The sequence below is a fragment of the Bombyx mori genome, chromosome 4 (assembly GCF_030269925.1).
Source record: "Bombyx mori chromosome 4, ASM3026992v2".
In the NCBI taxonomy this organism is placed as follows: domain Eukaryota; kingdom Metazoa; phylum Arthropoda; class Insecta; order Lepidoptera; family Bombycidae; genus Bombyx; species Bombyx mori.
The window spans coordinates 1,181,362-1,197,510 of record NC_085110.1 but is presented as its reverse complement, the minus strand read 5'-3'; the positions used below and the strand labels follow the sequence as shown (position 1 = coordinate 1,197,510).

General features: G+C 39.7%; 1 protein-coding gene across 4 annotated transcripts in view; it reads left to right on the top strand.

Moving 5' to 3' along the window:
* The first annotated feature begins 1,395 nt into the window (after positions 1-1,395).
* Positions 1,396-16,149, top strand: part of LOC101746914 (uncharacterized) — a 58,763-nt gene continuing 44,009 nt past the window's right edge. For 3 of the 4 annotated variants that reach the window (XM_062677138.1, XM_062677139.1, XM_062677137.1), the window contains exons 1-7: positions 1,396-1,949; positions 2,532-2,787; positions 4,544-4,651; positions 5,117-5,232; positions 13,143-13,294; positions 14,173-14,347; positions 15,202-15,366. In XM_062677138.1, coding sequence (XP_062533122.1) covers positions 1,854-1,949; positions 2,532-2,787; positions 4,544-4,651; positions 5,117-5,232; positions 13,143-13,294; positions 14,173-14,347; positions 15,202-15,366 — 1,068 coding nt within the window. In that variant the 5' untranslated portion in view covers positions 1,396-1,853. Of the gene's footprint in view, positions 1,950-2,531; positions 2,788-4,543; positions 4,652-5,116; positions 5,233-13,142; positions 13,295-14,172; positions 14,348-15,201; positions 15,367-16,149 lie in introns of those variants that run through there. The other variant, XM_062677140.1, reaches the window with a different exon arrangement.

Here is a 16,149-nt window from a genome sequence, read left to right as displayed (position 1 = left end):
AATTAATTGTTGTTGTCATGTTTATTGGTAGGTGTGTCTAGTAATTATATTATAAACTTTTTTCGTACCTATAATTGTATCAAATAGGTACCTATGACGTCAAATATATCCAATTATTCCAGTTCAAGCATAGGCGTATTTCATTACATCTGTGACCGTTGCTAATTTTATTATGTCTCATAATCAAATTTTAAAAACTAAACATTCGTGAGAAATTATACTCACATTTTTTGAAATGGCTTTAGTAATAAACGTGATGTTATTTACAGCTTTATCACGTTATTGACTTTTTGCTGAAGGTGGATTCGCAATGTTTTTCAAGCGAGCGTTTATACATTTAATTTTGTATTTGTTTCTTTGGCGGACTGTACAGCTTATGTCTTTTGACGGATATCAATGCTTGAGATGCTGCTATATTCGTTTTAGTTAATAGTTTTACTTTAACATGGTATCCGCGAAATTAAATAGTTAAAAATGGTGAAATATATATTAATTACTATAAAAAAAAAAACGACGATATTTAAATACTAAATAAAACATAATAGGTAACAAATTTACATTAATTTAGATTAAGGTGACTGCTAGGGAAGGCTTAGTGAATGTTAATTGCACATATTTATTTGTGATTTAAACATGACCCATAATACATTTACGGACATTAAGTTATATTTTTACTATACGTTGATTTTTTTTACTTTTTAGTTAATATTTTTTATGTAATATACACATATCATAGATAAAGCACATAAATTAGATTACGTATATTTTATGATTGTAAGTGTGGCAGATTGTTGGTTCATGCCTTCATGGCCACCCACTCGTACTGGCAATTTTTATTACCTGTCAATGATATAATCTGTGGTAGACAAAAAAGCCCGCCAAAAGGGAACGCGAAGACATATTATGTTGCGTAAATAGTTTATTTTATTTTATTTAGTGTTTCTTCAGAATGAAATGTGTAATAACGGTGGTTTATTAACTGTTTAGAATCTGTAAAAGTACACAAGTATGAAAAAACTAAAATCAGACAAACCTTTGTAACTGATAAACTCCCACTAAATAAGCACCATTTTACTGGAAATTTATTTTATCCGATCTCGACTCGTTTCATATAATTTAAGTCTCAAATTAATCAATTTCATGTCATTTCGCTTCATATAATTTTTCATATAATAACAGAATATAAGAAGAAAATACAAAACTTGACTTAGAGATCTCCTTACCAGGCCCTAAAAACTGAAAAAAAAAAACTAGCCAAAACTAAAAATATGAAAGTTATTACTCTAAAAATATTTAAAATTATTACCACATCGGGTGACGAACAGCTTTGTTTGCTCTTTGTCTGTGTGTTTGATTAATATCTATGTTTTATGTGTATTTATTAAAAAATATTGTATTTCTTTATGTGTATTTGTACTATTTATGAAGGTCAGAAGACTGCGTCTAAAGCCACGGTTACCTATTATTTTTATTTTGGCAACAAGTAATGGTTGGTTATTATTGCAGCAATTTTGAAAAGTAATTATAATGCAAAAATGGACTTCAGCGGTCATTTTTCAAATTTCCAAAGATAATAAAATAATGTATCCTAATACTTTCTTAATACAATGGCTCCGATCCGAGATATTTTCTGTATTACTTATGGACGGTTGGTAATGAACACTGTGATGAATGATGTTATGGTTAGTAAGCGCTAAGTCGTTGGGATACAGATAAAATTTTTATATTCTCCTTGGCTATAAATTGTTATTTTCTTCTTAACGTCTATCTGGCGCTTTGACACATGTCAAACGAATGTTGAAAACAATTGTGAAGATTTTTTCCGAAAGATCTAAAACGGACTCTATCTTGATATGACTAGTCAACATAGTATCACAGACGATCGGAAGAGCATTACGCCACAGTCCCCTGCAGAATTGGAGTTTCAGTTCCCTTCGAAATACGATGACGTAAGTATTATGTTTGGTAATCGACCTTATTGATCTCACATGTGTGGGTCTGCCGAAAAGTATTCTAATAAGGTTTGTTTCGATAGACAGTGCTTATCCCAAGTTTCGTGGCGAGAAACCATACTCCATGATAATCAACATGATTACCGCATCAAATTTGATTTTGATTGGACGAGGTCAACATGTGGTTTATACAAATACGGCTTTACGGATACATAAAGAAATAACCATAATGCTTATCATACTTTATTATATATTAGTGATTTTTTTTTAAACTTATGCTTATGGCCTTGATAGGCGATTTCAGCTTCTCCTTGACGTGAAGGTGAGCTCACGGGGCTCAAACCGGAATGTTGCTAGCACTGGCCCTAACAAGAGCAGTGCTTCGCAGAATCTAGCACCGGATCTGAAAGGCGACCCACTGAGAAGATCCGGCGAGAAACTCAGTGGGCTGTGTCTATGGGTTATTTTGCTCGTCGAGCCCTTCGTCGCAAGCGACGGGTTCGGTGAGGACGGTGACCAGTGCTTGAGATGATAGTGAACAAGAGGTTACATAAGTACTAAATATCTGCGTAAATCCAGATAGAACATCCAGTATGGTGGACTCGGGACCGCCTGGTCTCCTGTTTCTACTCGCTCCCAGAAGACACCGTGTGGAACAGCTATATCTGCATCATGTCGCTCTCCGCCATTGTTTGGGTGGCGGTCGACTTCACCGGAACGCACTTGGAGATCTTGGATGCGGCTTACAACATCAGCTATGCTGTGCATGTCATGGGCCTCGGATACAATCTCTTCGCCGGAGTTGAGCGGCCCAATATCAATATTAAGATTCTGAGTTAGTGTCCTTTTAAATTGGTCTGGTTCTTATGTTTTTCCGTAGAGAAATGCTTGGCGACCGAGTCTGAGGTAACAGGTACCCATACCACTTATATAGAAGATACGAAATTAATTCATGCTAAATAATTTGGAACACATCACATCACATTTATGAGATTATTATGAGTTTATTATTTCTACGATCTTTTTACGTCGGGCTAACATTTTTTCAATCGTGCGGCTCTACACCAAGGTATCATAAAATATGACCATGGCACTGGTATGGTTTTTATTTGAGTAATAATGTTCGAGGTTCATGTGAATTAATTAAGCAAATCCCAGTAGCTGAATAAGAGTTATTACTGTTTTATCAAAAACTAATACAAAATACAGCCGATTAACGAAATCGAAATTCAGATTACGAGCTTTTAGATTTCAAGCTAGGCTGCAAATTATAGTGAACAATGACGTTAATGTTTAACTCTATTTAATTATTACTACACTTAAGGTGCACTTCATAAAGCCCAATTATGTTCTTCGCTTCGCTTCCGGTGATTCGTTCGGTGTTTCGTTTCAAATAGAACAGATTGTTGATGATGCAGATTGACCAACTGTCTACACGTCGTCTTTGAAACGCTTTTGTTTTTTATTTTTCTATCTATGCTGATAGCCTTGAGAGGCTATTTCAGCTTTGCTCTAACGTGTGTAGGTGAGCTCAAGGGGCTCAAACCGGTGTTGCTAACACTGACCCTAGGCATGAGCAGTGCGATCAGAAACGCGACCCACTGAGAAGATCCGGCGAGAAACTCAGTGGGCTAAGCACCTTGTAGTCGAAACGACATGTCTACAATATTCCAGAACATTTCTGAAACGACTCGACATCAGTTTTCGTTAAGTGATAACAGATGACGTTACCCGTACCGCCAAAACACTTTTCGAACCTTCCTGATATACTGGTTGTTTTGATATCCGTTTCTGCTATTTGATCACAGATGGCGTTACTCGCACCGATAGCAATATTATAACAACCAATATGAAATGCATTATTATTATTATTATTGTGACTATAAACAATATTAATAAACACTCAGAAGGATAAGTATTTTTAATTATAAGCTTTAGTTACAAAAGAAATCTCAGTTGTAGTTCTTTGATAAGTGTTGCCAGTTAGCATCAGTCTGCCAAATTCCTAATTCAGGCAGAAGACAGTAAAGTATTAAATAATATAAATCGTATTATGATTTTATACCTAAGATTTGTTTGACATATTTCATTTTAATGCACTGAAATATTTGGGACTTATGTTTTAAAGTAGACGACATTTTTTTATTATTATTGCTTGGGTGGGTGGACGAGCTCACAGCCCCCCTGATGTTAAGTGGTTGCTGGAGCCCATAGACATCTGCAACGTAAATGCGCCTACTATCTTGAGATATAAGTTCTAAGGTCTTAGTATAGTTACAACGGCTGCCCCACCCTTCAAACCGAAACGCATTACTGCTTCACGACAGAAATAGGCAGGGTGGTGGTACCTACCCGTGCGGACTCACAAGACGTCCTACCACCAGTAACAAACAGACATTTTCTTGTTGTATTTTTACGGACTATTCAGCGGGCAAATATGAAATCTTATAGAAGTCTTATAGACTTCGACTTCATGTACTAAGCTGGGTGGCGGCAATCACGCTCTGCTCCTGGGATCACTTATTTATCAGGCGGACTGCTAGGTCGCCTACTCGCCTAAAGCAAAAATTAATAGATAAATATATTTCCAGTTGGATTCTTGTTGGATCTCGTGACGTATTCTCATTACGTGAGCCGCCAGCAGGACTTCAAGCTTGGCTGTTATTTCATTAGGCTACACCGACCTTTCAGATACCTATGTAAGTGTTATGAAGCATTCTTGGGACCACTAACTGGTGGTAGGACCTCTTGTGAGTCCACGCTGGTAGTTACCACCACCCTGCCTATTTCTGCCGTGAAGCAGTAATGCGTGTCGGTTTGAAGGGTGGGGCAGCCGTTGTAACTACACTTGAGACCTTAGAACTTATATCTCAAGGTGGGTGGCGCATTTAGGTCGTAGATGTCTATGGGCTCCAGTAACCATTTAACACCAGGTGGGTTGTGAGCTCGTTCATCCATCTAAGCAATAAAATAAAAAAAACACTATAATACTATTCGTCGGTGTTTATATTTAAATATTCATATATATGTATTGGCTACATATCAAAAGAGAAGAGGATTATTGTTTATGTAGACGCTTTCGTAAATATACACCGGGCAGTGGCGCCAAACGTTTTTTTTATTTAATAATTGTAAGTACTAGCAATAAAACTGAATAATTCCAGGGGAACTGAACAATTATTATTTGAATGGAAGTGTTCTCGGCACGACGCTCAAATACTGCTACATTTGCTTGGTTTTGAGGGTCACGTGGGCCCTCGTTTGGCTCAATATCGACCAGGCAAGTTATGTTTTGATATTAGCTTGATTTAAAACCAATTCCTCAATTGTTAGCAAAGCTCATAGACGTAATCTGCGGTCTGTAAGCACACATGACCATAGCGAGCCCACAGGTGAAGACTTCCATTGAGTGAGAGCGGCTGTGTCCAAATTATACCATAGATATTTCAAGTGATATTTTTTTTAATTACCTGCCCAGAGTTTAGTACTCATCATCTAAGCAATAAAAAAAAAATAAAAAAAAAAATCATCATTTCAATTGATGGCAAATACTAATAGTGATTTTAAGAATTAGTGGAAAAAATTCAAGATAAATTGGTCTCGGCGACCACACAAACAGAATAACATTGTGCATATTATATTTTAGCACAGAGCAATTTGTTACTGAATCGAAAAAATGTGCTAAAAAAACCAAAATGATGCTAATGACGTTTTCAAGTAAATTTGGAATGTAATGCTCTAATGGTTTACACGAAACTGTAAAATTTGTACGATCACGACGTGGTTATGTAAAAACAATTAACGGACCCTTGAGATGCTAGGTCTAAGTATAAATTGGCCGTCCAACCCATTAAACCGCAACCTTTACTATACATTACATTATCACTACAACTCGTCATCGCAACGGCATGGAAGCCCACTGAGCTTCTCGCCGGATCTTCTCAGTGGGTCGCGTTTCCGATCCGGTGGTTTCTGCAGATTCTGCGAAGCACTGCTCTCGCTAGCGCCAGTGTTAGCAAAACCCCCGGTTTGAGCCCCGAGAGCTCACCTACACGCTAGGGTAACGCTAATATAGCCTCTCAAGGCTATCCGCATACGTAGGAAAAAAAAAAACTGCATGGAAATTCTTCGTGGACCTATAGTGCTTAAATAAATATGTAGCCACATTAAATTTTATAACGGCTATTAAATATTAATTATACTCTGGAGCGAGGTCGTATTCTATGAGTTCTAAAGAGAATGAGCTGGCATTGGCCACGACGACACGATAGTTTAAAAATTACGGCACTTAAATTTGTTTTATGGCTTCCTCCACTTTATATTTAAATAAAATATTCGATATGTTTTATGAAGATGATGAATTATTTTTATTTTTATTACGAAAGTTATATTTTGAACCAAGATCGGAAGAATGTTTAAAATCTTTGTAGTTGAAATGCGATTTTGAAAAAAATATATTTCAAATATAATTGTTTCACAAATGTTTGTGGTCACGAGTTCCACTGCACTTGAGATTAAGCTGGAGAACATAGACACTAAATGATCAATACCGTTGCTTAGCTGCAAACCTGAGATCGAAGTACTTCTTTTCTTATAAAAAAAGGTCGAATGTCGATATAAAGGTCGAGGTACTCCAAACCTTTAAAAATGTTGAAAAAGGTTCTTTGACTCTCGAAGTTTCTCACCTGCCTCTTTGTAGTTTTATTCGAATCTTGTATTTGTCTGTGATACAGATGTGCATTGTATGCAAATCGTACACATACACATTACTTTTAATTTTTGTTACATCTCTGCGTTTACTTATTTTTAACACGCTTTTACTAACTTGAACTGTATCTATCTGTTATGTATAGATATTAAGTCACATTATAAAAGGGCAGGTAGATGCAAAAATAAATCAGTCTGCTTTGGAATTCCGACTTTCATTTGTAATACACAACAACTGGCGACGAGGATAATCAGTTAAAAACATTTTCGACGCGTGTTTTCTCTTAAATTGTAATAATGCCGATTGGGAAAGTTGAAAGTTTTAATATGGGATCTCAAAATTGGGACACATACATTCGTCGTGTAAAACAATTCATGGAACTCAACGACATTGAACAGAGACTTCACGTTGCAACGCTCGTGACCTTAGTTGGGTCTGAGTGCTATGACTTAATGTGTGACTTGTGTGCTCCGGACTTACCAGAAGAAAAGGATTTCGACATACTCGTAAAATTAGTCAAAGATCATCTAGAACCTGAAAGATCGGAAATAGCAGAACGTCATATCTTCAGGCAAAGAAAGCAGCAAAATAACGAAAGCATTCGTTCCTACCTACAAAGTTTGAAACATTTGGCTAAAACTTGCAATTTCGGCATCACATTAGAAATTAATCTACGCGATCAATTCGTATCAGGATTATATAGTGAGGAGATGCGATCAAGGCTGTTTGCTGAAAAAGATATAGATTACAAGCGCGCTGTTGAGTTGGCATCAGCACTGGAAGCAGCGGATCGACATGCGATGGCGGCTGGGGGCACCGGGGGCAGCTCACAGGCTGCGTCCGAGAGCGATGGCATGCATCGGGTCGGCGGAGCGCGCGCGGAGGCTCGCTGCGCCTGCAGACGCTGCGGCAAGCTGGGCCATGCGGAGGGTCGGTGTCGGTACAAGCACTACACCTGTGACTCATGTGGCGAGAAGGGACACCTAAAATCAATGTGTCGGAACCGTAAAGGTAACCAAAAGATTGAAAAAACCCGAGGTCAGTACTATTTAAACCATAGTGACTGTGATTCTAGTGATAATGGTTTTTATAACTTAAATGACCTGATCAGTAGCGAGGGTGAGGGACCATATTACGTGAAAATTTTTGTACAAAATGTTCCATGTAAATTTGAGATTGATACGGGTTGTAAAATTTCGGCCATATCTAAAGTTTTTTATGAAAAGCATTTTATGTATATTCCTATACAAAGCGAAATCTTGAATTTTAGTTCATATACAGGCGATGTAATTGAGACTATCGGTTATATAATGGTAGACGTATCTTGTGGTCGTGAGTCCGCCAAATTAAAACTATATGTAATTAAAAACGGTGGCCCGCCACTGCTAGGTCGAAGTTGGATTAAAATATTAAAATTAAGTTTTCTAAAATGTCATTTGATTTCTGAGACGACCTCGACGGTGCAGGCTTTACGAAACGAATTTCCAGAAGTGTTTGCTGGAGGTTTAGGAACATGTAAATCACGCATAAAATTACATCTAAAAGAAAAGACGCCAATATTTGTAAAGGCGCGGGCGCTGCCACTGGCGTTGCGCGAGCGCGTTGAGCGAGAACTTGATCGTTTACAAAGTGAGGGAGTTATTTACAAAGTAGATAGGTCTGATTACGGCACGCCTATCGTACCAGTCGTTAAGGCAAATGGCGATATTCGTATTTGCGGCGACTATAAAATCACAATAAACCCACGTCTGAAGGATTATCACTATCCTTTGCCGCACATTAAAGATTTGTTTGCCACTTTAGGTGGTGGTGAATATTACACAAAATTGGATTTATCTAATGCATTCCAGCAATGCCTCTTAGACGAAGAATCCCAGCCGATGACAGCGATCACGACACACGTTGGTACTTTTGTCTACAAGCGCGTTCCGTTTGGAATTAAATGCATTCCGGAAAACTTTCAGAAGATTATGGAAGAGATTCTAAGTGGTCTGCCGTCAACCGTTATTTTTGCGGACGATATATGCGTAACCGGAAAAAACAGGTTTGAACATTTATCAAATCTACGAGCAGTGTTGAGAAGACTCAAAGAAAACGGATTAAGAATTAATTATGACAAATGTAAATTCTTTCAAAGTTCTGTTACGTATTTAGGCTATAAAATAGACAAACAGGGTTTACACACTGACAAAAAAAAAGTTGATGCTATAGTGGCCGCCCCCGCACCTACGAATTTCACTCAATTGAGAAGTTTTATGGGTCTTGTTAATTTTTATTCGAACTTCGTTGTTAATATGAGTGATATTTTGAAACCTTTGTATAATTTGTTAAAAAAAAATATAGAATGGTGTTGGACAGATAAATGTCATCAAGCATTTATACGAATTAAAAAAGTGTTAAGCAGCTCTCCGGTACTGGCACATTATAACCCAAATTCGCCACTAGTACTTTCTGTTGACAGCAGCCAGTACGGACTGGGCGCCGTCCTCACTCAGAAGCACATCGACGGCACTGAGCGGCTCGTCAGCTGTGCCTCACGGACTCTGGCGCCAGCCGAACTTAACTATTCTCAGCTGGACAAAGAAGCTTTGGCTATAATGTTTGGGGTTACTAAACACCATCAGTATTTGTACGGTAGACATTTTGTTTTACGAAGCGATCATAAGGCTCTGAGTTATATTCTTGGAAAGAATAAAGGTATACCTCTAACCGCCGCGAGTCGTCTGCAACGATTTGCTGTAAAGCTAGCTGCGTATGATTTTGAGGTCGAATTTATTAGTTCTACAGATAATTGCCAGGCTGACGCGCTATCACGACTTCCACTGGATACTAATTTTAAGAATAATATTAAGGAGTATAATTACCTAAACTTCGTTCAAGAAAGCTTTCCACTCAGTTTTAAAGAAATTAAAAAGGAAGTTACGAAGGATCCTTTACTAAACAAAATTTACGGTTACGTCATGTTTGGCTGGCCCTCTGTCAGTAAAGAACAAGCAGAAAAACCCTATTTTAACAGAAGAGAATCCATACATATTGATCACGGTTGTCTTCTATGGGGTTACAGAATAATAATTCCAACTTCATTGCGAGAGACTGTGTTACAGGAGTTACATGAGGGACATCCGGGTATTGTTAAGATGAAACAATTAAGTCGGAACTATGTATGGTGGGAGACAGTCGATGCGGACATTGAACGTGTATGTGCTCAGTGCCAGGCCTGTCGGTCTCAGCGCGCTGCACCACCATCGGTGCCGCTGCACTCATGGCCATGGCCGGAAGAGCCGTGGGCGCGCCTTAATCTTGATTTCTTGGGACCGTTTAATAACAAATATTACTTAATTATAGTTGACGCTCATTCAAAATGGATTGAGGTGGAAAAATTGAGCGGTACATCAGCCACGGCAGTAATCGCTTGTCTCAGACGATTGTTTGCTCGATTTGGCTTAGCAAAAAGGGTAGTAACTGATAACGGACCACCTTTCTCGTCGGTCGAATTTAGATCATATTTAAGTAAAAACGGTATAAAACATTTAGCGGTGGCTCCGTATCATCCATCTAGCAATGGTGCAGCGGAAAACGCCGTAAAAACCATAAAAAGGGTGTTGAAAAAGGCTCTAATTGAAAAGGAAGACGACAATACCGCCTTGACAAAATTTCTCTTTATGTACAGAAATTCTGAGCATAGCACTACAGGGCGCGAACCAGCAGTTGCTTTGTTCGGACGTCGCCTGCGTGGAAGACTGGATCTGTTGCGTCCCAATACCAGCTCCATAGTACGAGAAGCACAGCTGGCAAGCGAAAGCTATAATGCAGGCACAGCCGGATATAGGGAGGCTGCAGAAGGAGACTCGGTCCTATTGCAAGATTTCACACAGGGAAAAAAGAAATGGACCACAGGAACAATAAAAAATCGATCAGGTCCGGTGACATACAGGGTAACAGCAGATGACGGGCGGGTACACAAACGTCACATCGACCAGATTTTAATAAGTAATAATAGTCGAAAATCACGTTATTCTTTGTCAAAATTAAACACTGATTTCGAGACAAAATCAGTAAATGATAGTGTGGGTGAAGTTCGGGAAAGTCCGTGTATGACCGGAGAAAAGGAGCTCAACTCCAGCTATGACACGGGACCGGAAAGTCCACAACCTGTGACTTCTAGGCACTCGCCGGCGCCGAATGTCTTGCAACCATCGCGTCAGCGCCGTAAAGCTGCTTTAACGTGTATTCAGAGAATTAAGGACCAAAATTACTAAATATATTTACATACGTGTGTATAAGATTATATACTTGTATTTATGACAGGTATACTAGTAATCTAAATGTCTAGAATAAGAACAACATGAAAATTGTGTTTAGAGCCTTATAGGGTTATTGTTCGCATATTATTTAGTTAGGAAATAGCGGTATAAACATCATTTGTGTATATGTATTTTTATGTTAGTTATAATCATACGATATTTGTTTCTTGTGAACACTCACTTTTGAAATTGCCTGTTTTTACTGTCATGTGTAAGCAATATCATATAACGCGTTGTTTCAACCATGTTCTGGAATTTGTATTCATTAATTTAAGAGGAGGACAATGTTATGTATAGATATTAAGTCACATTATAAAAGGGCAGGTAGATGCAAAAATAAATCAGTCTGCTTTGGAATTCCGACTTTCATTTGTAATACACAACACTATCTATTAATGTAGCGAAGTCTTTTAACGTAATTTGCACCAACCCTAAGATGACGTTAACTTGAAAGTTTTAGCACGCATCAAGTAATACGAGGGCTGCACTAAAAGTATCGGGAATGGAATATTTCCACTGTTCCTGTCATATTAAAATCTTTTTAATTGAAAACTCCTTGGTTTTAAAAATCGAATACCATTTATTTATTTAAAAAAAGATTTTCGGTCTTGTCACGAGGTTTTGTCAAACTTGTTTACTCGTTGAGAAAATGGAATTGACTCGAGAAAATTCAAGAGCGATGATTTATTATGACTTTCGAAGTGGTTTAACACAAAAACAGTGTGTTGACCGGATGATTTCTGCATTTGGTGATGAAGCCCCATTCAAAACCACAATTTATTGCTGGTTTGCTGAGTTTCAACGTGGACGTGTCAAGCTCAGTGATGATCCCCGTCAAGGTCGTCCAAAAACTGCAGTCACCCAAGAAAACGTTGATGCTGTGCGTAAGCTGATTGAGGAAGATCGACATGTGACATACCGCGAAATTCAGGCAGCTTTAGACATTGGCATGAGTCAAATACAAATAATCTTGCATGAACAATTAGGTGTAAAAAAGTTGTTTTCCCGATGGATACCGCATTCGCTCTGTGAAGAGCAAAAAGCGGCTCGCGTTACTTGGTGCGTCAGAACTCTCGAAAGATTCCACGCAGGATCCTCAAATGCTGTATACAACATTGTATCAAGTGACGAATCCTGGATATACGCGTACGAACCCGAAACAAAAAACCAGTCACGAGTTTGGGTGTTCGAAAATGAGTTAAAGCCAACAAAAATTGTTCGTTCACGGAGTGTTGCAAAAAAAATGGTGGCCACGTTTGTCTCCAAAATCGGCCATGGCACGACTATTCCTCTTGAGGGACAAAGAACGGTTAATGCAGAATGGTATGCTAGCATTTGTTTGCCACAGGTCGTTTCTGAACTCCGTAAAGAGAACTGCAACCGCCACATCATCCTCCATCACGACAATGCGAGTTCTCACACCGCGCACAGAACAAAAGAGTTTTTAGAGCAAGAAAACATAGAATTATTAGACCATCCGCCGTACAGCCCCGACCTAAACCCTAACGATTTCTATACTTTCCCTAAAATAAAGAATAAATTGCGTGGACAGAGATTTTCATCACCTGAAGAAGCTGTGGACGCCTACAAAACGGCCATTTTGGAGACCCCAACTTCGGAATGGAATGGTTGCTTCAATGATTGGTTCCATCGTATGGAAAAATGTGTCAAATTTCGCGGAGAATACTTCGAAAAGCAATAAATACATTTTTAAATAGTAATGTTGTGTCACTTCGTTAATTCCCGAAATTTTCAGTGCCGCTATGTAATGACAGTCGTCTTCGTCCTGGCCCCATCGCAATGTGTGACGTCGACGCACCATATCCTCTTTTTCCATTCAGGTCCATCATTCATCATCTCTGTCTTCGTAGTCCTTATAAGTTTTTTTAGCACGCTCCTCCTTACCTTACTGTCTACTTTCAGAGCCAAGCTCTTTTTGGCCACATGATCATCCTCTTTACGCATACCACGATAACTTTGCACACTACATTTTCAATCAAGAAGAATAGTTCAACCCATAGAGGTTCAATAAAGAAGCTACTTTTTATTTTCAATCAAGAAATAGTGAAGATACAATAATTTTATTACATTGGTTTAATATCAGAAACGATAAAAAAAAAAGTTCTTAATTCGGTTTGCAATTAAGCGTGTTTTTTTTAAATATTTGTGTTTCTGAAGCTGGAACGCGACTTCGCCGGACTCCTACATGTCAAGCGGGCTCTGTACGCCCTCCACTCGGAAACCGACCTTAAAGGCAAGCTCATGGGGTCGGCCGCAGTCCGCTTCGTGAATGCGCTGTACAGCGTCAACAAGATGTTCATACCGATAGGGTAGCGTATTACGAGTTTTCTCTTTTTTGACTGGAGTTGCGTTGAATGTGTTCACACAGTGACTGTTAGTTTGCGTGTCTAGGTCCCACTATGAAGCCAATTTCTGTAAACCCCGACCTCATGTCTCAAGCAGCCATTCACGTTATGATGTTAATAGTTTCCGAAACGTTACACCGTTTGCCGTGATCATGTCTTATAATTCTGTAGTTTGGCAAACGCGTGTACAACTGATGACCATACAATAATATGGCACTATGAGTTGGTTTTTGTGATAAAAATGTGACGATGGTTGCCGAAGTGCCGAATGGATTAGTTATAGATTAGCCGAATAGATTAGGAAGTGCCGATGGAGTGCCGAATGGTTATATTCGGCACTCCTTTACAAGTTCACAATAAATATCTGCCTGTTTCTATTGGTTGGTTGGTTGGTTCAAAAAGCGTGTTTTTTAGTAGTTTAATTTTGCACGGGTACAACACCACCGTCACCTATGTCCATAACAATGTCAATGTATGTTGTAGGGAAACAATTATCCTGTATTCCGTTACGTTCCTAGCTCCCAGGGGCACGCGATCCGGCTTCCTTCGGCGACATAACTGTTACTATCCACCTCACGGCCATAGTCATCGTCATACATAGTCAGTACTTCCACTGTGGCTTCGTACATCGGTTGTAGGCTCCACTACACGCCCGCCCTGGTGGACTGACCTTTGTCTCTGTATTAACAGCACAGTGCATCTGCAGAACAACTCTGGGATACGAATGTGGCTGAAAATTAGCGCTACATGAAATACCGTTTTAATAACGTTTCACCGGTTTGAGTCTCCATGCTCGTGTCCTGGATAAAGCTGATTAATTAGAAATGTATTACTTGATACAGTCCTTCAGTAGCGCCCGGCAACGATTTGGAGCGAGTGCTCTGCATGCTCGTGATGATGATGGGATGCCTCGTGGTGACCGGCGCAGCGGTCGCGTCCCTGTCTCTGGTGATCAGTCTGTACATGCGCCCCGAAGAGCAGTTCCAAGCTCGATATAAGCTCATTATGAAGGAGATGGTAATCATTCTTTGACGTATCACTCTTGTCAGAGCGGTCGTGGTTGTCATTGAGTATCGTTGCTGTGGGCAGATGTTATACGCGTAGAAGGTTGCCCATGTAATGGACCGACCGAGTCAAGTGGCAGTTGGCGGTTGTTTGCATGAGTGTACCAGGCTCACATCAAACCGGGAGAAGTACCCATCACAGAACACAAGATATTTGACAGATGCCTGAATCTCACGACATTTTTAAGATAAGCTTGCATATATACAAGTTCCGAACAACAAGATCTGGACCGTCGGTCTACCGAGCAATATCACCCGCTCGGTGGAAGATTTTCCCTTTGTCGTATATCTCACCAAAGTGGCGATTGCTCGTGGGCACATAACATCAGCCCACAGATGGTAATAATTAATCAATTAACGTATCGCGCTTAACGAACATGCTTCTATCTTTAAGAACCCGACCATACATGGAATGATTCCTGAGTGAATTTGTGACCGCACAGATAGCTACCATAATGTTGTCTATTTCTGCCGCAAAGCAGTCATGAGCCCTTGTTTGACGGGTGGAACAGCCGCTATAAACTACAATTGGGATTCCGAACTTGAGGTAGGCTATGACCTGAGTCTTAAGGCAGCATTCACGTTGTGAGGTCTCGGGAATCTGATATACAAAAAAAATCTATATTAAATAACGTATGCATTATTTTAGGAATTGTTCCAAAGTTGTCGATCTATTTATTCTATATACCTATTTAACCCAAATCGTGGGTTTCTTCGGGCTATACTCGTTCTTGCTACGTTTATTATACAATATTATTATAAGAGTATATTCCAGCCGCTACGTGAACACGTCTCATGTGTTATTAGAAAGGTTCGCGCCTGCCTGCTCGTCAGCGGGAGAGGGTAGAGACATTCTACAAGATGTACTGGCACAAGCAGAAGGCCGTGTCTCGCACTGAGCTCCTGCCGACCTTCCCCCCCACCTTACCTGCCGCTGTCTACAACGATATATACTTCGAAGCCACACAGAAGGTTAACATATGAAATATTATAATACGTACTTTTCCTGATCAGTTTTGGGAAATAAATTGAGGAGTGATAATCTATCGGTGTACTGTAGGAAAGACAAGTCTGCTGGGGAGGGAACTCTCATCCTGTCTGTACCGTGAAGTAATCAAGTACTCCAGCTGGAAGGGTGGACATCCGTAGCTCGGAGCCGTAGACCCCGTTTTTTGTCTTCCTATCTGCCAGTATCTCCTTCAGCCCGTATCGCCTCGAGGGGCTATTCTGGTTTCATCTTGACTGGTGGGCGAGTTCACGGGGCTCAGCCTGACAGAGATTGCTAATATCTACCCTATTAAGAGCAGCGTTTCGCTGAATCAACCCCGTAGGGCCAGACTCGTATGCACATATAATCATACTTCTTCCTTGTCCTTGACATGTCCTTCTTCAAACGAGGCTTATGGAGAGTATTAAGCGGTAGGCAGCGGCTTGGCTCTGCCCCTGGCATTGCTGAAGTCCATGAGCGACGGTAACCACTCACCATCAGGTGGGCCGTATGCTCGTCTGCCTACAAGGGCAATAAAAAAAAAAAACACATTTATATACTTAAACTGTTCACTGTGAAGGTGCTTTCGCATTGTCTCCGGGTAGTTTCCTTACCTAAGCCAATGCATATTTTGCTCGAGAAAGACTGATGTCTATAATCTAGAAGGGATATTTCCATATGTATTTCGTGACCCGGTTCATGAGGTGATGAGCGGAAAGAGAACGAAGAGTTTATTGACTAGTGTAGAGTATGTACATTTTGTCAGG